This window comes from Euprymna scolopes, chromosome 43 (genome assembly GCF_053919585.1).
Source record: "Euprymna scolopes isolate OS-2025 chromosome 43, ASM5391958v1, whole genome shotgun sequence".
Taxonomy (NCBI): Eukaryota; Metazoa; Mollusca; class Cephalopoda; order Sepiida; family Sepiolidae; genus Euprymna; species Euprymna scolopes.
The window spans coordinates 50,172,055-50,195,466 of NC_136524.1; the positions used below are offsets into that span (position 1 = coordinate 50,172,055).

General features: G+C 37.7%; 1 protein-coding gene across 5 annotated transcripts in view; it reads left to right on the forward strand.

Annotated features, from left to right (window-relative positions):
- The window catches only part of LOC145268339 (E3 ubiquitin-protein ligase HERC2-like), a 500,726-nt gene that overhangs the window by 303,096 nt on the left and 174,218 nt on the right, over positions 1-23,412 (forward strand). For all 5 annotated transcript variants that reach the window (XM_080123842.1, XM_080123845.1, XM_080123844.1 and 2 more), the window contains one exon: positions 2,308-2,415. In XM_080123842.1, coding sequence (XP_079979968.1) covers positions 2,308-2,415 — 108 coding nt within the window. The remainder of the gene's footprint in view (positions 1-2,307; positions 2,416-23,412) is intronic.

A 23,412-nucleotide genomic window follows, 5' to 3' on the forward strand; every position in this document is an offset into this window, starting at 1 on the left:
ATTCAATGAATAATTTTTTTTTTTTTTTTTTTTTTTTTTAAGGCTTTTGTTGTTAAAACAACATAATCATAGAAGACTTAGTATTTTCTAAATTTTCGAATTAAACTTATTTAATAATGTGAAAGGAGTTGTATTTGAAGGCTATATCAATGCGGTTCTTGAGACACACCGTGGACATGAGTTGATATATAAAGAATAATGACAATATTAGAAGGAATTTTCAATCATATTACTTTTATTTACCAGCATAATGTGCCGTACAAGATGGTAGGTGTTGATGTCCCTAAAGTAGTATCTCTTCTTCAGAGGAGAAATAAAAAGAAATATATACAACTGTTCAGTGAGACTTTCCTTTGCCGGTTTTATTTATTTCTTTATTTCCGGAAGTCAATGCAACATTCTGGCTGTCAAAAAAAAAAGGATATAAATTGTGCAAATATTATCATACCTCGTTTCACACTACACGCAATGCTTCAAATAAACTATAACCTCTTCCTCTTGCGTAACAATGATTTCAAAGACGTGACCCAGTTTCTCTATTCAAAATTTGTGCCAACTACACAAATATACATCGATTCAGATTCACTGTCAAAAACTTTAGACATAGACATTTTCTCTATCTCCACGATGGAACTGATTTCTCAAGTTAATATCACCAACAAAATGAAGAGAAAAAAATATTTAAAAAAAAAAAAGAAAAACAGTAAATGAACAAGTTGTTTTAAAAAAAAGTTTCAGAAAAAAAATGTTATTTTAATCATTTAGTAAAAAATTAGGTGCTTCTTTAGAATTCAACTTATTTTAAAGAAACTAAATTGCAGAAAAATCTTTATGTACTCATCACAAAACAAAGCTGTTGTGTTCCAAAAGTCACATAAATTGATTGAGTGCTTCCTTTGTTCCAACTCGTTTGACTCATTGGTCTAGTGGTCTTCAGCAATTCACTGTTTTGATATTTCATTGTAACACAGCTTCCTCATCCAGTAACTTTTTCCCAAGAATTGCAGGCTTGTGGAACTCTCTTCCTGCTGACTGTTTTCCTCCTACCTTCAAGACTAAAACTAATAGGCATCTCCTGTCATTGGCATACACCCGTATGCTACGAACAGTATTAAATATATCTTGGCAAAATCATCCCACGAAACAGCAACTTTATGGCAACATACGTACCATATCTAATACCATCAGGGAGAGACTACGATTTGCCGGTCAGTGTCTGAGAAGCAAGCATGAATTAGTCATGCATTGCTATAGACTCCACGACATGGACGCGCAAGTAAAGGACGACCTAGATCCACGTACATCCAGCAAATAGCACACGACGCCAACTGTGAACCTGAAGATCTGAGGCTGCTGTTGGAAGACAGGAAACTCTGGAGAGGAAGAGTAACATTGGTCCGGACAAGGAGCCCGTCCTGATAATGATGTCATTAGGATAATCATCTTTCATTCCTGCTAGCTCCTTATATCAAGTTTTTTATTTAGTCATAAAACTTTTTTTAGTTACAAAAATAACTATTTGATTGATTTACATTATTTTTGGAATATGACATTTTGTTCCATAGGTTCAATTCAAATTTTAAGTTAAATTAAAATAGAAACTACTTGACTGGGATGTCATTTTTTGGGGAGTAACTCCAATATGACAACATAACAATTTCAATGTGAATAAATAAGAACTTTCCATATATAAAACATGTTACTATGGGATTGCTTCTCTGCAAGCTACAACATGGTCCTCTTCGAATCCAATGTCATAAAAATAAAAATATTTATCATAAACTGTTGTGGTGTGTCCACCCTATGGATAATAATGAACACTTCCATTTACTATCAAGATCAAAAGAATATGTCTTTTGGGTTAGCACACTGGTGATGCACAAATCATGCATACTTGGCAGTCAGACTGACGTATAACCACACTTAACATTTGTTGCATTTACTTTTCTGTTCAATATAGTTTGTTTCCATTAATTACTGAGTTGTCTTTCTTCTGAACCCTTAGCCAGGTTTTTATGTATCCCTTTTTCACTGAAGTCTGAGTCTCTAAGGAAGCAACCCCTGTCATAAGCATGCGTCAGAAACAGAGATTCGTCATTAATTTCCTGGCAAAAGTGTATTGAGAATGGTTTTGACTATGTAGAAAAATTAATTCTGGAACACAAAAAATTGCTTGTTTTTATTGTATCACTCCCGTCTTTGTAGCTCTTTAACTTTTTGAGTAAAAAAAAAAAAAAATAGGGGGCTTTACCTTTGGAATAACCTTCATATGATTAGATAAATATGAATTTGTTTTTTCTTTTTCAGCTTCGCAGACAATAAAAGTTGGTGACAGAGTCCGCGTGAAACCCTCAGTTTCTCTGCCAATGTACAAATGGGGTTCGGTAAACCACAGGAGCCTTGGTGTTGTCACAGGTTAGTATGATTATTTCTCCTTTTTTATATTTTTGTTTGTAATTTTTCGGGAGAAATATTTTCATCAACTTGAATATTATGAACTAGCTGAAATACTCATTATTTTCTATCAAATCTCTAAAAAAAAATTCTGTTCTGGAAAAACAATGTGTTTTTTTTTTTTTTCTTTTTTTTCTTTTTACTCTTTTTCACACTAACCAAGGCATATCGCCACTTGGAACATAAGGTACTACTAGGGACTGTGGGGAGTTGAGCAGTGAGATGTCTGTTTATATTACATTTAAACTTTTGCAGACTAGTACAGTTGGGGAAACGGAGAGGGAATTCCAAAATATGGCAGTCTGAAGGGAAAAAACTGTTCGGATAGAAGGCTTTCTGGCATCTAAGCACCTCAACAATAAAACTAATTAAAAATTACTTGTTTTAATTAGAAAGTTTTCTCATTACATTAAAGGTAGATAATTTATTTTGAAGGAAAAAAAATGTCCTTTTTAGCTTTTTTAAATGCCTAATAAGATCTCAAATTTTAAATGATATCTCAAAAGTGCTAATATTATTTCATTAATCACATCATACAAGCTACTATGTCAGGTTTAATAGCTTCGTTTTCTAGGTGCATAGCTGTAGGAATTGCATAGTCATAGTGGATGGTGTATGACTGATTTCCAACTGTTTTTGCCGATAAACATGTTCCCAGGATTTGCTGTTGCATTCGATATTCAACTTTTTACAGATGGTCCAGTAAAGATATTTACACACTCCATTGTGTTGCATCGTATAATAACCGTCCCACAGCAGAATCTTACATTTGTTTTGTGTCGCATCATATAATAACCGTCCCACAGCAGAATCTTACATTTGTTTTGTGTCGCATCATATAATAACCGTCCCACAGCAGAATCTTACATTTGTTTTGTGTCGCATCGTATAATAACCGTCCCACAGCAGAATCTTACATATGTTTTGTGTCGCATCGTATAATAACCGTCCCACAGCAGAACCTTACATATGTTTTGTGTCGCATCGTATAATAACCGTCCCACAGCAGAACCTTACATATGTTTTGTGTCGCATCGTATAATAACCGTCCCACAGCAGAACCTTACATTTGTTTTGTGTCGCATCATATAATAACCGTCCCACAGCAGAATCTTACATTTGTTTTGTGTCGCATCGTATAATAACCGTCCCACAGCAGAATCTTACATTTGTTTTGTGTCGCATCATATAATAACCGTCCCACAGCAGAATCTTACATTTGTTTTGTGTCGCATCATATAATAACCGTCCCACAGCAGAATCTTACATTTGTTTTGTGTCGCATCATATAATAACCGTCCCACAGCAGAATCTTACATTTGTTTTGTGTCGCATCATATAATAACCGTCCCACAGCAGAATCTTACATTTGTTTTGTGTCGCATCATATAATAACCGTCCCACAGCAGAATCTTACATTTGTTTTGTGTCGCATCATATAATAACCGTCCCACAGCAGAATCTTACATTTGTTTTGTGTCGCATCATATAATAACCGTCCCACAGCAGAATCTTACATTTGTTTTGTGTCGCATCATATAATAACCGTCCCACAGCAGAATCTTACATTTGTTTTGTGTCGCATCATATAATAACCGTCCCACAGCAGAATCTTACATTTGTTTTGTGTCGCATCATATAATAACCGTCCCACAGCAGAATCTTACATTTGTTTTGTGTCGCATCGTATAATAACCGTCCCACAGCAGAATCTTACATTTGTTTTGTGTCGCATCATATAATAACCGTCCCACAGCAGAATCTTACATTTGTTTTGTGTCGCATCGTATAATAACCGTCCCACAGCAGAATCTTACATTTGTTTTGTGTCGCATCATATAATAACCGTCCCACAGCAGAACCTTACATATGTTTTGTGTCGCATCGTATAATAACCGTCCCACAGCAGAACCTTACATATGTTTTGTGTCGCATCGTATAATAACCGTCCCACAGCAGAACCTTACATTTGTTTTGTGTCGGATCATATAATAACCGTCCCACAGCAGAATCTTACATTTGTTTTGTGTCGCATCGTATAATAACCGTCCCACAGCAGAATCTTACATATGTTTTGTGTCGCATCGTATAATAACCGTCCCACAGCAGAACCTTACATATGTTTTGTGTCGCATCGTATAATAACCGTCCCACAGCAGAACCTTACATATGTTTTGTGTCGCATCGTATAATAACCGTCCCACAGCAGAACCTTACATTTGTTTTGTGTCGCATCATATAATAACCGTCCCACAGCAGAATCTTACATTTGTTTTGTGTCGCATCATATAATAACCGTCCCACAGCAGAATCTTACATTTGTTTTGTGTCGCATCATATAATAACCGTCCCACAGCAGAATCTTACATTTGTTTTGTGTCGCATCATATAATAACCGTCCCACAGCAGAATCTTACATTTGTTTTGTGTCGCATCATATAATAACCGTCCCACAGCAGAATCTTACATTTGTTTTGTGTCGCATCATATAATAACCGTCCCACAGCAGAATCTTACATTTGTTTTGTGTCGCATCATATAATAACCGTCCCACAGCAGAATCTTACATTTGTTTTGTGTCGCATCATATAATAACCGTCCCACAGCAGAATCTTACATTTGTTTTGTGTCGCATCATATAATAACCGTCCCACAGCAGAATCTTACATTTGTTTTGTGTCGCATCATATAATAACCGTCCCACAGCAGAATCTTACATTTGTTTTGTGTCGCATCGTATAATAACCGTCCCACAGCAGAATCTTACATTTGTTTTGTGTCGCATCATATAATAACCGTCCCACAGCAGAATCTTACATTTGTTTTGTGTCGCATCATATAATAACCGTCCCACAGCAGAATCTTACATTTGTTTTGTGTCGCATCATATAATAACCGTCCCACAGCAGAATCTTACATTTGTTTTGTGTTGCATCATATAATAACCGTCCCACAGCAGAATCTTACATTTGTTTTGTGTCGCATCATATAATAACCGTCCCACAGCAGAATCTTACATTTGTTTTGTGTCGCATCATATAATAACCGTCCCACAGCAGAATCTTACATTTGTTTTGTGTCGCATCATATAATAACCGTCCCACAGCAGAATCTTACATTTGTTTTGTGTCGCATCATATAATAACCGTCCCACAGCAGAATCTTACATTTGTTTTGTGTCGCATCGTATAATAACCGTCCCACAGCAGAATCTTACATTTGTTTTGTGTCGCATCATATAATAACCGTCCCACAGCAGAATCTTACATTTGTTTTGTGTCGCATCATATAATAACCGTCCCACAGCAGAATCTTACATTTGTTTTGTGTCGCATCGTATAATAACCGTCCCACAGCAGAACCTTACATTTGTTTTGTGTCGGATCATATAATAACCGTCCCACAGCAGAATCTTACATTTGTTTTGTGTCGCATCGTATAATAACCGTCCCACAGCAGAATCTTACATATGTTTTGTGTCGCATCGTATAATAACCGTCCCACAGCAGAACCTTACATATGTTTTGTGTCGCATCGTATAATAACCGTCCCACAGCAGAACCTTACATATGTTTTGTGTCGCATCGTATAATAACCGTCCCACAGCAGAACCTTACATTTGTTTTGTGTCGCATCATATAATAACCGTCCCACAGCAGAATCTTACATTTGTTTTGTGTCGCATCATATAATAACCGTCCCACAGCAGAATCTTACATTTGTTTTGTGTCGCATCATATAATAACCGTCCCACAGCAGAATCTTACATTTGTTTTGTGTCGCATCATATAATAACCGTCCCACAGCAGAATCTTACATTTGTTTTGTGTCGCATCATATAATAACCGTCCCACAGCAGAATCTTACATTTGTTTTGTGTCGCATCATATAATAACCGTCCCACAGCAGAATCTTACATTTGTTTTGTGTCGCATCATATAATAACCGTCCCACAGCAGAATCTTACATTTGTTTTGTGTCGCATCATATAATAACCGTCCCACAGCAGAACCTTACATTTGTTTTGTGTCGCATCGTATAATAACCGTCCCACAGCAGAACCTTACATTTGTTTTGTGTCGCATCGTATAATAACCGTCCCACAGCAGAACCTTACATATGTTTTGTGTCGCATCGTATAATAACCGTCCCACAGCAGAACCTTACATATGTTTTGTGTCGCATCGTATAATAACCGTCCCACAGCAGAACCTTACATTTGTTTTGTGTCGCATCATATAATAACCGTCCCACAGCAGAATCTTACATTTGTTTTGTGTCGCATCATATAATAACCGTCCCACAGCAGAATCTTACATTTGTTTTGTGTCGCATCATATAATAACCGTCCCACAGCAGAATCTTACATTTGTTTTGTGTCGCATCATATAATAACCGTCCCACAGCAGAATCTTACATTTGTTTTGTGTCGCATCATATAATAACCGTCCCACAGCAGAATCTTACATTTGTTTTGTGTCGCATCATATAATAACCGTCCCACAGCAAAATCTTACATTTGTTTTGTGTCGCATCATATAATAACCGTCCCACAGCAGAATCTTACATTTGTTTTGTGTCGCATCGTATAATAACCGTCCCACAGCAGAATCTTACATTTGTTTTGTGTCGCATCATATAATAACCGTCCCACAGCAGAATCTTACATTTGTTTTGTGTCGCATCATATAATAACCGTCCCACAGCAGAATCTTACATTTGTTTTGTGTTGCATCGTATAATAATCGTCCCACAGCAGAATCTTACATTTGTTTTGTGTCGCATCATATAATAACCGTCCCACAGCAGAATCTTACATTTGTTTTGTGTCGCATCATATAATAACCGTCCCACAGCAGAATCTTACATTTGTTTTGTGTCGCATCATATAATAACCGTCCCACAGCAGAATCTTACATTTGTTTTGTGTCGCATCATATAATAACCGTCCCACAGCAGAATCTTACATTTGTTTTGTGTTGCATCGTATAATAATCGTCCCACAGCAGAATCTTACATTTGTTTTGTGTCGCATCATATAATAACCGTCCCACAGCAGAATCTTACATTTGTTTTGTGTCGCATCATATAATAACCGTCCCACAGCAGAATCTTACATTTGTTTTGTGTCGCATCATATAATAACCGTCCCACAGCAGAATCTTACATTTGTTTTGTGTCGCATCATATAATAACCGTCCCACAGCAGAATCTTACATTTGTTTTGTGTCGCATCATATAATAACCGTCCCACAGCAGAATCTTACATTTGTTTTGTGTCGCATCATATAATAACCGTCCCACAGCAGAATCTTACATTTGTTTTGTGTCGCATCATATAATAACCGTCCCACAGCAGAATCTTACATTTGTTTTGTGTTGCATCGTATAATAATCGTCCCACAGCAGAATCTTACATTTGTTTTGTGTCGCATCATATAATAACCGTCCCACAGCAGAATCTTACATTTGTTTTGTGTCGCATCATATAATAACCGTCCCACAGCAGAATCTTACATTTGTTTTGTGTCGCATCATATAATAACCGTCCCACAGCAGAATCTTACATTTGTTTTGTGTCGCATCATATAATAACCGTCCCACAGCAGAATCTTACATTTGTTTTGTGTCGCATCATATAATAACCGTCCCACAGCAGAATCTTACATTTGTTTTGTGTCGCATCATATAATAACCGTCCCACAGCAGAATCTTACATTTGTTTTGTGTCGCATCATATAATAACCGTCCCACAGCAGAATCTTACATTTGTTTTGTGTCGCATCATATAATAACCGTCCCACAGCAGAATCTTACATTTGTTTTGTGTCGCATCGTATAATAACCGTCCCACAGCAGAACCTTGCATTTGTTTTGTGTCGCATCATATAATAACCGTCCCACAGCAGAATCTTACATTTGTTTTGTGTCGCATCGTATAATAACCGTCCCACAGCAGAATCTTACATTTGTTTTGTGTCGCATCATATAATAACCGTCCCACAGCAGAATCTTACATTTGTTTTGTGTCGCATCATATAATAACCGTCCCACAGCAGAATCTTACATTTGTTTTGTGTCGCATCGTATAATAACCGTCCCACAGCAGAATCTTACATTTGTTTTGTGTCGCATCATATAATAACCGTCCCACAGCAGAATCTTACATTTGTTTTGTGTCGCATCATATAATAACCGTCCCACAGCAGAATCTTACATTTGTTTTGTGTCGCATCATATAATAACCGTCCCACAGCAGAATCTTACATTTGTTTTATGTCGCATCATATAATAACCGTCCCACAGCAGAATCTTACATTTGTTTTGTGTCGCATCATATAATAACCGTCCCACAGCAGAATCTTACATTTGTTTTGTGTCGCATCGTATAATAACCGTCCCACAGCAGAATCTTACATTTGTTTTGTGTCGCATCATATAATAACCGTCCCACAGCAGAATCTTACATTTGTTTTGTGTCGCATCATATAATAACCGTCCCACAGCAGAATCTTACATTTGTTTTGTGTCGCATCATATAATAACCGTCCCACAGCAGAATCTTACATTTGTTTTGTGTCGCATCATATAATAACCGTCCCACAGCAGAATCTTACATTTGTTTTGTGTTGCATCGTATAATAATCGTCCCACAGCAGAATCTTACATTTGTTTTGTGTCGCATCATATAATAACCGTCCCACAGCAGAATCTTACATTTGTTTTGTGTCGCATCATATAATAACCGTCCCACAGCAGAATCTTACATTTGTTTTGTGTCGCATCGTATAATAACCGTCCCACAGCAGAATCTTACATTTGTTTTGTGTCGCATCATATAATAACCGTCCCACAGCAGAATCTTACATTTGTTTTGTGTTGCATCGTATAATAATCGTTCCACAGCAGAATCTTACATTTGTTTTGTGTCGCATCATATAATAACCGTCCCACAGCAGAATCTTACATTTGTTTTGTGTCGCATCATATAATAACCGTCCCACAGCAGAATCTTACATTTGTTTTGTGTCGCATCATATAATAACCGTCCCACAGCAGAATCTTACATTTGTTTTGTGTCGCATCATATAATAACCGTCCCACAGCAGAATCTTACATTTGTTTTGTGTCGCATCGTATAATAACCGTCCCACAGCAGAATCTTACATTTGTTTTGTGTCGCATCATATAATAACCGTCCCACAGCAGAATCTTACATTTGTTTTGTGTCGCATCATATAATAACCGTCCCACAGCAGAATCTTACATTTGTTTTGTGTCGCATCATATAATAACCGTCCCACAGCAGAATCTTACATTTGTTTTGTGTCGCATCATATAATAACCGTCCCACAGCAGAATCTTACATTTGTTTTGTGTCGCATCATATAATAACCGTCCCACAGCAGAATCTTACATTTGTTTTGTGTCGCATCATATAATAACCGTCCCACAGCAGAATCTTACATTTGTTTTGTGTCGCATCATATAATAACCGTCCCACAGCAGAATCTTACATTTGTTTTGTGTCGCATCGTATAATAACCGTCCCACAGCAGAATCTTACATTTGTTTTGTGTCGCATCATATAATAACCGTCCCACAGCAGAATCTTACATTTGTTTTGTGTCGCATCATATAATAACCGTCCCACAGCAGAATCTTACATTTGTTTTGTGTCGCATCATATAATAACCGTCCCACAGCAGAATCTTACATTTGTTTTGTGTCGCATCATATAATAACCGTCCCACAGCAGAATCTTACATTTGTTTTGTGTCGCATCGTATAATAACCGTCCCACAGCAGAATCTTACATTTGTTTTGTGTCGCATCGTATAATAACCGTCCCACAGCAGAATCTTACATTTGTTTTGTGTCGCATCATATAATAACCGTCCCACAGCAGAATCTTACATTTGTTTTGTGTCGCATCATATAATAACCGTCCCACAGCAGAATCTTACATTTGTTTTGTGTCGCATCATATAATAACCGTCCCACAGCAGAATCTTACATTTGTTTTGTGTTGCATCGTATAATAATCGTCCCACAGCAGAATCTTACATTTGTTTTGTGTCGCATCATATAATAACCGTCCCACAGCAGAATCTTACATTTGTTTTGTGTCGCATCATATAATAACCGTCCCACAGCAGAATCTTACATTTGTTTTGTGTCGCATCATATAATAACCGTCCCACAGCAGAATCTTACATTTGTTTTGTGTCGCATCATATAATAACCGTCCCACAGCAGAATCTTACATTTGTTTTGTGTCGCATCATATAATAACCGTCCCACAGCAGAATCTTACATTTGTTTTGTGTCGCATCATATAATAACCGTCCCACAGCAGAATCTTACATTTGTTTTGTGTCGCATCATATAATAACCGTCCCACAGCAGAATCTTACATTTGTTTTGTGTCGCATCATATAATAACCGTCCCACAGCAGAATCTTACATTTGTTTTGTGTCGCATCATATAATAACCGTCCCACAGCAGAATCTTACATTTGTTTTGTGTCGCATCATATAATAACCGTCCCACAGCAGAATCTTACATTTGTTTTGTGTCGCATCATATAATAACCGTCCCACAGCAGAATCTTACATTTGTTTTGTGTCGCATCGTATAATAACCGTCCCACAGCAGAATCTTACATTTGTTTTGTGTCGCATCGTATAATAACCGTCCCACAGCAGAATCTTACATTTGTTTTGTGTCGCATCATATAATAACCGTCCCACAGCAGAATCTTACATTTGTTTTGTGTCGCATCATATAATAACCGTCCCACAGCAGAATCTTACATTTGTTTTGTGTCGCATCATATAATAACCGTCCCACAGCAGAATCTTACATTTGTTTTGTGTCGCATCATATAATAACCGTCCCACAGCAGAATCTTACATTTGTTTTGTGTCGCATCATATAATAACCGTCCCACAGCAGAATCTTACATTTGTTTTGTGTCGCATCATATAATAACCGTCCCACAGCAGAATCTTACATTTGTTTTGTGTCGCATCATATAATAACCGTCCCACAGCAGAATCTTACATTTGTTTTGTGTCGCATCATATAATAACCGTCCCACAGCAGAATCTTACATTTGTTTTGTGTCGCATCATATAATAACCGTCCCACAGCAGAATCTTACATTTGTTTTGTGTCGCATCATATAATAACCGTCCCACAGCAGAATCTTACATTTGTTTTGTGTCGCATCATATAATAACCGTCCCACAGCAGAATCTTACATTTGTTTTGTGTCGCATCATATAATAACCGTCCCACAGCAGAATCTTACATTTGTTTTGTGTCGCATCATATAATAACCGTCCCACAGCAGAATCTTACATTTGTTTTGTGTCGCATCATATAATAACCGTCCCACAGCAGAATCTTACATTTGTTTTGTGTCGCATCATATAATAACCGTCCCACAGCAGAATCTTACATTTGTTTTGTGTCGCATCATATAATAACCGTCCCACAGCAGAATCTTACATTTGTTTTGTGTCGCATCATATAATAACCGTCCCACAGCAGAATCTTACATTTGTTTTGTGTCGCATCATATAATAACCGTCCCACAGCAGAATCTTACATTTGTTTTGTGTCGCATCGTATAATAACCGTCCCACAGCAGAATCTTACATTTGTTTTGTGTCGCATCATATAATAACCGTCCCACAGCAGAATCTTACATTTGTTTTGTGTCGCATCATATAATAACCGTCCCACAGCAGAATCTTACATTTGTTTTGTGTCGCATCATATAATAACCGTCCCACAGCAGAATCTTACATTTGTTTTGTGTCGCATCATATAATAACCGTCCCACAGCAGAATCTTACATTTGTTTTGTGTCGCATCATATAATAACCGTCCCACAGCAGAATCTTACATTTGTTTTGTGTCGCATCATATAATAACCGTCCCACAGCAGAATCTTACATTTGTTTTGTGTCGCATCATATAATAACCGTCCCACAGCAGAATCTTACATTTGTTTTGTGTCGCATCATATAATAACCGTCCCACAGCAGAATCTTACATTTGTTTTGTGTCGCATCATATAATAACCGTCCCACAGCAGAATCTTACATTTGTTTTGTGTCGCATCATATAATAACCGTCCCACAGCAGAATCTTACATTTGTTTTGTGTCGCATCATATAATAACCGTCCCACAGCAGAATCTTACATTTGTTTTGTGTCGCATCATATAATAACCGTCCCACAGCAGAATCTTACATTTGTTTTGTGTCGCATTGTATAATAACCGTCCCACAGCAGAATCTTACATTTGTTTTGTGTCGCATCATATAATAACCGTCCCACAGCAGAATCTTACATTTGTTTTGTGTCGCATCATATAATAACCGTCCCACAGCAGAATCTTACATTTGTTTTGTGTCGCATCATATAATAACCGTCCCACAGCAGAATCTTACATTTGTTTTGTGTAGCATCGTATAATAATCGTCCCACAGCAGAATCTTACATTTGTTTTGTGTCGCATCATATAATAACCGTCCCACAGCAGAATCTTACATTTGTTTTGTGTCGCATCATATAATAACCGTCCCACAGCAGAATCTTACATTTGTTTTGTGTCGCATCATATAATAACCGTCCCACAGCAGAATCTTACATTTGTTTTGTGTCGCATCATATAATAACCGTCCCACAGCAGAATCTTACATTTGTTTTGTGTCGCATCATATAATAACCGTCCCACAGCAGAATCTTACATTTGTTTTGTGTCGCATCATATAATAACCGTCCCACAGCAGAATCTTACATTTGTTTTGTGTCGCATCATATAATAACCGTCCCACAGCAGAATCTTACATTTGTTTTGTGTCGCATCATATAATAACCGTCCCACAGCAGAATCTTACATTTGTTTTGTGTCGCATCGTATAATAACCGTCCCACAGCAGAATCTTACATTTGTTTTGTGTCGCATCATATAATAACCGTCCCACAGCAGAATCTTACATTTGTTTTGTGTCGCATCATATAATAACCGTCCCACAGCAGAATCTTACATTTGTTTTGTGTCGCATCATATAATAACCGTCCCACAGCAGAATCTTACATTTGTTTTGTGTCGCATCGTATAATAACCGTCCCACAGCAGAATCTTACATTTGTTTTGTGTCGCATCATATAATAACCGTCCCACAGCAGAATCTTACATTTGTTTTGTGTCGCATCATATAATAACCGTCCCACAGCAGAATCTTACATTTGTTTTGTGTCGCATCATATAATAACCGTCCCACAGCAGAATCTTACATTTGTTTTGTGTCGCATCGTATAATAACCGTCCCACAGCAGAATCTTACATTTGTTTTGTGTCGCATCATATAATAACCGTCCCACAGCAGAATCTTACATTTGTTTTGTGTCGCATCATATAATAACCGTCCCACAGCAGAATCTTACATTTGTTTTGTGTCGCATCGTATAATAACCGTCCCACAGCAGAATCTTACATTTGTTTTGTGTCGCATCATATAATAACCGTCCCACAGCAGAATCTTACATTTGTTTTGTGTCGCATCGTATAATAACCGTCCTACAGTAGAATCTTACATTTGTTTTGTGTCGCATCATATAATAACCGTCCCACAGCAGAATCTTACATTTGTTTTGTGTCGCATCATATAATAACCGTCCCACAGCAGAATCTTACATTTGTTTTGTGTCGCATCGTATAATAACCGTCCCACAGCAGAATCTTACATTTGTTTTGTGTCGCATCATATAATAACCGTCCCACAGCAGAATCTTACATTTGTTTTGTGTCGCATCATATAATAACCGTCCCACAGCAGAATCTTACATTTGTTTTGTGTCGCATCATATAATAACCGTCCCACAGCAGAATCTTACATTTGTTTTGTGTCGCATCGTATAATAACCGTCCCACAGCAGAATCTTACATTTGTTTTGTGTCGCATCATATAATAACCGTCCCACAGCAGAATCTTACATTTGTTTTGTGTCGCATCGTATAATAACCGTCCCACAGCAGAATCTTACATTTGTTTTGTGTCGCATCATATAATAACCGTCCCACAGCAGAATCTTACATTTGTTTTGTGTCGCATCATATAATAACCGTCCCACAGCAGAATCTTACATTTATTTTGTGTCGCATCGTATAATAACCGTCCCACAGCAGAATCTTACATTTGTTTTGTGTCGCATCATATAATAACCGTCCCACAGCAGAATCTTACATTTGTTTTGTGTCGCATCGTATAATAACCGTCCCACAGCAGAATCTTACATTTGTTTTGTGTCGCATCATATAATAACCGTCCCACAGCAGAATCTTACATTTGTTTTGTGTCGCATCATATAATAACCGTCCCACAGCAGAATCTTACATTTGTTTTGTGTCGCATCGTATAATAACCGTCCCACAGCAGAATCTTACATTTGTTTTGTGTCGCATCGTATAATAACCGTCCCACAGCAGAATCTTACATTTGTTTTGTGTCGCATCGTATAATAACCGTCCCACAGCAGAATCTTACATTTGTTTTGTGTCGCATCATATAATAACCGTCCCACAGCAGAATCTTACATTTGTTTTGTGTCGCATCGTATAATAACCGTCCCACAGCAGAATCTTACATTTGTTTTGTGTCGCATCATATAATAACCGTCCCACAGCAGAATCTTACATTTGTTTTGTGTCGCATCGTATAATAACCGTCCCACAGCAGAATCTTACATTTGTTTTGTGTCGCATCATATAATAACCGTCCCACAGCAGAATCTTACATTTGTTTTGTGTCGCATCATATAATAACCGTCCCACAGCAGAATCTTACATTTGTTTTGTGTCGCATCGTATAATAACCGTCCCACAGCAGAATCTTACATTTGTTTTGTGTCGCATCGTATAATAACCGTCCCACAGCAGAATCTTACATTTGTTTTGTGTCGCATCGTATAATAACCGTCCCACAGCAGAATCTTACATTTGTTTTGTGTCGCATCATATAATAACCGTCCCACAGCAGAATCTTACATTTGTTTTGTGTCGCATCATATAATAACCGTCCCACAGCAGAATCTTACATTTGTTTTGTGTCGCATCATATAATAACCGTCCCACAGCAGAATCTTACATTTGTTTTGTGTCGCATCGTATAATAACCGTCCCACAGCAGAATCTTACATTTGTTTTGTGTCGCATCATATAATAACCGTCCCACAGCAGAATCTTACATTTGTTTTGTGTCGCATCATATAATAACCGTCCCACAGCAGAATCTTACATTTGTTTTGTGTCGCATCGTATAATAACCGTCCCACAGCAGAATCTTACATTTGTTTTGTGTCGCATCGTATAATAACCGTCCCACAGCAGAATCTTACATTTGTTTTGTGTCGCATCATATAATAACCGTCCCACAGCAGAATCTTACATTTGTTTTGTGTCGCATCATATAATAACCGTCCCACAGCAGAATCTTACATTTGTTTTGTGTCGCATCATATAATAACCGTCCCACAGCAGAATCTTACATTTGTTTTGTGTTGCATCGTATAATAATCGTCCTACAGCAGAATCTTACATTTGTTTTGTGTCGCATCATATAATAACCGTCCCACAGCAGAATCTTACATTTGTTTTGTGTCGCATCATATAATAACCGTCCCACAGCAGAATCTTACATTTGTTTTGTGTCGCATCGTATAATAACCGTCCCACAGCAGAATCTTACATTTGTTTTGTGTCGCATCATATAATAACCGTCCCACAGCAGAATCTTACATTTGTTTTGTGTTGCATCATATAATAACCGTCCCACAGCAGAATCTTACATTTGTTTTGTGTCGCATCATATAATAACCGTCCCACAGCAGAATCTTACATTTGTTTTGTGTCGCATCATATAATAACCGTCCCACAGCAGAATCTTACATTTGTTTTGTGTCGCATCATATAATAACCGTCCCACAGCAGAATCTTACATTTGTTTTGTGTCGCATCATATAATAACCGTCCCACAGCAGAATCTTACATTTGTTTTGTGTCGCATCATATAATAACCGTCCCACAGCAGAATCTTACATTTGTTTTGTGTCGCATCATATAATAACCGTCCCACAGCTAATCTTACATTTGTTTTGTGTCGCATCGTATAATAACCGTCCCACAGCAGAATCTTACATTTGTTTTGTGTCGCATCATATAATAACCGTCCCGCAGCAGAATCTTACATTTGTTTTGTGTCGCATCGTATAATAACCGTCCCACAGCAGAATCTTACATTTGTTTTGTGTCGCATCATATAATAACCGTCCCACAGCAGAATCTTACATTTGTTTTGTGTCGCATCATATAATAACCGTCCCACAGCAGAATCTTACATTTGTTTTGTGTCGCATCGTATAATAACCGTCCCACAGCAGAATCTTACATTTGTTTTGTGTCGCATCATATAATAACCGTCCCACAGCAGAATCTTACATTTGTTTTGTGTCGCATCATATAATAACCGTCCCACAGCAGAATCTTACATTTGTTTTGTGTCGCATCATATAATAACCGTCCCACAGCAGAATCTTACATTTGTTTTGTGTCGCATCGTATAATAACCGTCCCACAGCAGAATCTTACATTTGTTTTGTGTCGCATCATATAATAACCGTCCCACAGCAGAATCTTACATTTGTTTTGTGTCGCATCGTATAATAACCGTCCCACAGCAGAATCTTACATTTGTTTTGTGTCGCATCATATAATAACCGTCCCACAGCAGAATCTTACATTTGTTTTGTGTCGCATCATATAATAACCGTCCCACAGCAGAATCTTACATTTGTTTTGTGTCGCATCGTATAATAACCGTCCCACAGCAGAATCTTACATTTGTTTTGTGTCGCATCATATAATAACCGTCCCACAGCAGAATCTTACATTTGTTTTGTGTCGCATCGTATAATAACCGTCCCACAGCAGAATCTTACATTTGTTTTGTGTCGCATCATATAATAACCGTCCCACAGCAGAATCTTACATTTGTTTTGTCTCGCATCATATAATAACCGTCCCACAGCAGAATCTTACATTTGTTTTGTGTCGCATCGTATAATAACCGTCCCACAGCAGAATCTTACATTTGTTTTGTGTCGCATCGTATAATAACCGTCCCACAGCAGAATCTTACATTTGTTTTGTGTCGCATCATATAATAACCGTCCCACAGCAGAATCTTACATTTGTTTTGTGTCGCATCATATAATAACCGTCCCACAGCAGAATCTTACATTTGTTTTGTGTCGCATCGTATAATAACCGTCCCACAGCAGAATCTTACATTTGTTTTGTGTCGCATCATATAATAACCGTCCCACAGCAGAATCTTACATTTGTTTTGTGTCGCATCGTATAATAACCGTCCCACAGCAGAATCTTACATTTGTTTTGTGTCGCATCATATAATAACCGTCCCACAGCAGAATCTTACATTTGTTTTGTGTCGCATCATATAATAACCGTCCCACAGCAGAATCTTACATTTGTTTTGTGTCGCATCGTATAATAACCGTCCCACAGCAGAATCTTACATTTGTTTTGTGTCGCATCATATAATAACCGTCCCACAGCAGAATCTTACATTTGTTTTGTGTCGCATCGTATAATAACCGTCCCACAGCAGAATCTTACATTTGTTTTGTGTCGCATCATATAATAACCGTCCCACAGCAGAATCTTACATTTGTTTTGTGTCGCATCATATAATAACCGTCCCACAGCAGAATCTTACATTTGTTTTGTGTCGCATCGTATAATAACCGTCCCACAGCAGAATCTTACATTTGTTTTGTGTCGCATCATATAATAACCGTCCCACAGCAGAATCTTACATTTGTTTTGTGTCGCATCATATAATAACCGTCCCACAGCAGAATCTTACATTTGTTTTGTGTCGCATCATATAATAACCGTCCCACAGCAGAATCTTACATTTGTTTTGTGTCGCATCGTATAATAACCGTCCCACAGCAGAATCTTACATTTGTTTTGTGTCGCATCATATAATAACCGTCCCACAGCAGAATCTTACATTTGTTTTGTGTCGCATCATATAATAACCGTCCCACAGCAGAATCTTACATTTGTTTTGTGTCGCATCATATAATAACCGTCCCACAGCAGAATCTTACATTTGTTTTGTGTTGCATCGTATAATAATCGTCCCACAGCAGAATCTTACATTTGTTTTGTGTCGCATCATATAATAACCGTCCCACAGCAGAATCTTACATTTGTTTTGTGTCGCATCATATAATAACCGTCCCACAGCAGAATCTTACATTTGTTTTGTGTCGCATCGTATAATAACCGTCCCACAGCAGAATCTTACATTTGTTTTGTGTCGCATCATATAATAACCGTCCCACAGCAGAATCTTACATTTGTTTTGTGTTGCATCGTATAATAATCGTCCCACAGCAGAATCTTACATTTGTTTTGTGTCGCATCATATAATAACCGTCCCACAGCAGAATCTTACATTTGTTTTGTGTCGCATCATATAATAACCGTCCCACAGCAGAATCTTACATTTGTTTTGTGTCGCATCATATAATAACCGTCCCACAGCAGAATCTTACATTTGTTTTGTGTCGCATCATATAATAACCGTCCCACAGCAGAATCTTACATTTGTTTTGTGTCGCATCATATAATAACCGTCCCACAGCAGAATCTTACATTTGTTTTGTGTCGCATCATATAATAACCGTCCCACAGCAGAATCTTACATTTGTTTTGTGTCGCATCATATAATAACCGTCCCACAGCAGAATCTTACATTTGTTTTGTGTCGCATCATATAATAACCGTCCCACAGCAGAATCTTACATTTGTTTTGTGTCGCATCATATAATAACCGTCCCACAGCAGAATCTTACATTTGTTTTGTGTCGCATCATATAATAACCGTCCCACAGCAGAATCTTACATTTGTTTTGTGTCGCATCGTATAATAACCGTCCCACAGCAGAATCTTACATTTGTTTTGTGTCGCATCATATAATAACCGTCCCACAGCAGAATCTTACATTTGTTTTGTGTCGCATCATATAATAACCGTCCCACAGCAGAATCTTACATTTGTTTTGTGTCGCATCATATAATAACCGTCCCACAGCAGAATCTTACATTTGTTTTGTGTTGCATCGTATAATAATCGTCCCACAGCAGAATCTTACATTTGTTTTGTGTCGCATCATATAATAACCGTCCCACAGCAGAATCTTACATTTGTTTTGTGTCGCATCATATAATAACCGTCCCACAGCAGAATCTTACATTTGTTTTGTGTCGCATCATATAATAACCGTCCCACAGCAGAATCTTACATTTGTTTTGTGTCGCATCATATAATAACCGTCCCACAGCAGAATCTTACATTTGTTTTGTGTCGCATCATATAATAACCGTCCCACAGCAGAATCTTACATTTGTTTTGTGTCGCATCATATAATAACCGTCCCACAGCAGAATCTTACATTTGTTTTGTGTCGCATCATATAATAACCGTCCCACAGCAGAATCTTACATTTGTTTTGTGTCGCATCATATAATAACCGTCCCACAGCAGAATCTTACATTTGTTTTGTGTCGCATCATATAATAACCGTCCCACAGCAGAATCTTACATTTGTTTTGTGTCGCATCATATAATAACCGTCCCACAGCAGAATCTTACATTTGTTTTGTGTCGCATCATATAATAACCGTCCCACAGCAGAATCTTACATTTGTTTTGTGTCGCATCATATAATAACCGTCCCACAGCAGAATCTTACATTTGTTTTGTGTCGCATCGTATAATAACCGTCCCACAGCAGAATCTTACATTTGTTTTGTGTCGCATCATATAATAACCGTCCCACAGCAGAATCTTACATTTGTTTTGTGTCGCATCATATAATAACCGTCCCACAGCAGAATCTTACATTTGTTTTGTGTCGCATCATATAATAACCGTCCCACAGCAGAATCTTACATTTGTTTTGTGTCGCATCATATAATAACCGTCCCACAGCAGAATCTTACATTTGTTTTGTGTCGCATCATATAATAACCGTCCCACAGCAGAATCTTACATTTGTTTTGTGTCGCATCGTATAATAACCGTCCCACAGCAGAATCTTACATTTGTTTTGTGTCGCATCATATAATAACCGTCCCACAGCAGAATCTTACATTTGTTTTGTGTCGCATCATATAATAACCGTCCCACAGCAGAATCTTACATTTGTTTTGTGTCGCATCGTATAATAACCGTCCCACAGCAGAATCTTACATTTGTTTTGTGTCGCATCGTATAATAACCGTCCCACAGCAGAATCTTACATTTGTTTTGTGTCGCATCATATAATAACCGTCCCACAGCAGAATCTTACATTTGTTTTGTGTCGCATCATATAATAACCGTCCCACAGCAGAATCTTACATTTGTTTTGTGTCGCATCGTATAATAACCGTCCCACAGCAGAATCTTACATTTGTTTTGTGTCGCATCATATAATAACCGTCCCACAGCAGAATCTTACATTTGTTTTGTGTCGCATCGTATAATAACCGTCCCACAGCAGAATCTTACATTTGTTTTGTGTCGCATCATATAATAACCGTCCCACAGCAGAATCTTACATTTGTTTTGTGTCGCATCATATAATAACCGTCCCACAGCAGAATCTTACATTTGTTTTGTGTCGCATCGTATAATAACCGTCCCACAGCAGAATCTTACATTTGTTTTGTGTCGCATCATATAATAACCGTCCCACAGCAGAATCTTACATTTGTTTTGTGTCGCATCGTATAATAACCGTCCCACAGCAGAATCTTACATTTGTTTTGTGTCGCATCATATAATAACCGTCCCACAGCAGAATCTTACATTTGTTTTGTGTCGCATCATATAATAACCGTCCCACAGCAGAATCTTACATTTGTTTTGTGTCGCATCGTATAATAACCGTCCCACAGCAGAATCTTACATTTGTTTTGTGTCGCATCATATAATAACCGTCCCACAGCAGAATCTTACATTTGTTTTGTGTCGCATCATATAATAACCGTCCCACAGCAGAATCTTACATTTGTTTTGTGTCGCATCATATAATAACCGTCCCACAGCAGAATCTTACATTTGTTTTGTGTCGCATCGTATAATAACCGTCCCACAGCAGAATCTTACATTTGTTTTGTGTCGCATCATATAATAACCGTCCCACAGCAGAATCTTACATTTGTTTTGTGTCGCATCATATAATAACCGTCCCACAGCAGAATCTTACATTTGTTTTGTGTCGCATCATATAATAACCGTCCCACAGCAGAATCTTACATTTGTTTTGTGTTGCATCGTATAATAATCGTCCCACAGCAGAATCTTACATTTGTTTTGTGTCGCATCATATAATAACCGTCCCACAGCAGAATCTTACATTTGTTTTGTGTCGCATCATATAATAACCGTCCCACAGCAGAATCTTACATTTGTTTTGTGTCGCATCGTATAATAACCGTCCCACAGCAGAATCTTACATTTGTTTTGTGTCGCATCATATAATAACCGTCCCACAGCAGAATCTTACATTTGTTTTGTGTTGCATCGTATAATAATCGTCCCACAGCAGAATCTTACATTTGTTTTGTGTCGCATCATATAATAACCGTCCCACAGCAGAATCTTACATTTGTTTTGTGTCGCATCATATAATAACCGTCCCACAGCAGAATCTTACATTTGTTTTGTGTCGCATCATATAATAACCGTCCCACAGCAGAATCTTACATTTGTTTTGTGTCGCATCATATAATAACCGTCCCACAGCAGAATCTTACATTTGTTTTGTGTCGCATCATATAATAACCGTCCCACAGCAGAATCTTACATTTGTTTTGTGTCGCATCATATAATAACCGTCCCACAGCAGAATCTTACATTTGTTTTGTGTCGCATCATATAATAACCGTCCCACAGCAGAATCTTACATTTGTTTTGTGTCGCATCATATAATAACCGTCCCACAGCAGAATCTTACATTTGTTTTGTGTCGCATCATATAATAACCGTCCCACAGCAGAATCTTACATTTGTTTTGTGTCGCATCATATAATAACCGTCCCACAGCAGAATCTTACATTTGTTTTGTGTCGCATCGTATAATAACCGTCCCACAGCAGAATCTTACATTTGTTTTGTGTCGCATCATATAATAACCGTCCCACAGCAGAATCTTACATTTGTTTTGTGTCGCATCATATAATAACCGTCCCACAGCAGAATCTTACATTTGTTTTGTGTCGCATCATATAATAACCGTCCCACAGCAGAATCTTACATTTGTTTTGTGTTGCATCGTATAATAATCGTCCCACAGCAGAATCTTACATTTGTTTTGTGTCGCATCATATAATAACCGTCCCACAGCAGAATCTTACATTTGTTTTGTGTCGCATCATATAATAACCGTCCCACAGCAGAATCTTACATTTGTTTTGTGTCGCATCATATAATAACCGTCCCACAGCAGAATCTTACATTTGTTTTGTGTCGCATCATATAATAACCGTCCCACAGCAGAATCTTACATTTGTTTTGTGTCGCATCATATAATAACCGTCCCACAGCAGAATCTTACATTTGTTTTGTGTCGCATCATATAATAACCGTCCCACAGCAGAATCTTACATTTGTTTTGTGTCGCATCATATAATAACCGTCCCACAGCAGAATCTTACATTTGTTTTGTGTCGCATCATATAATAACCGTCCCACAGCAGAATCTTACATTTGTTTTGTGTCGCATCATATAATAACCGTCCCACAGCAGAATCTTACATTTGTTTTGTGTCGCATCATATAATAACCGTCCCACAGCAG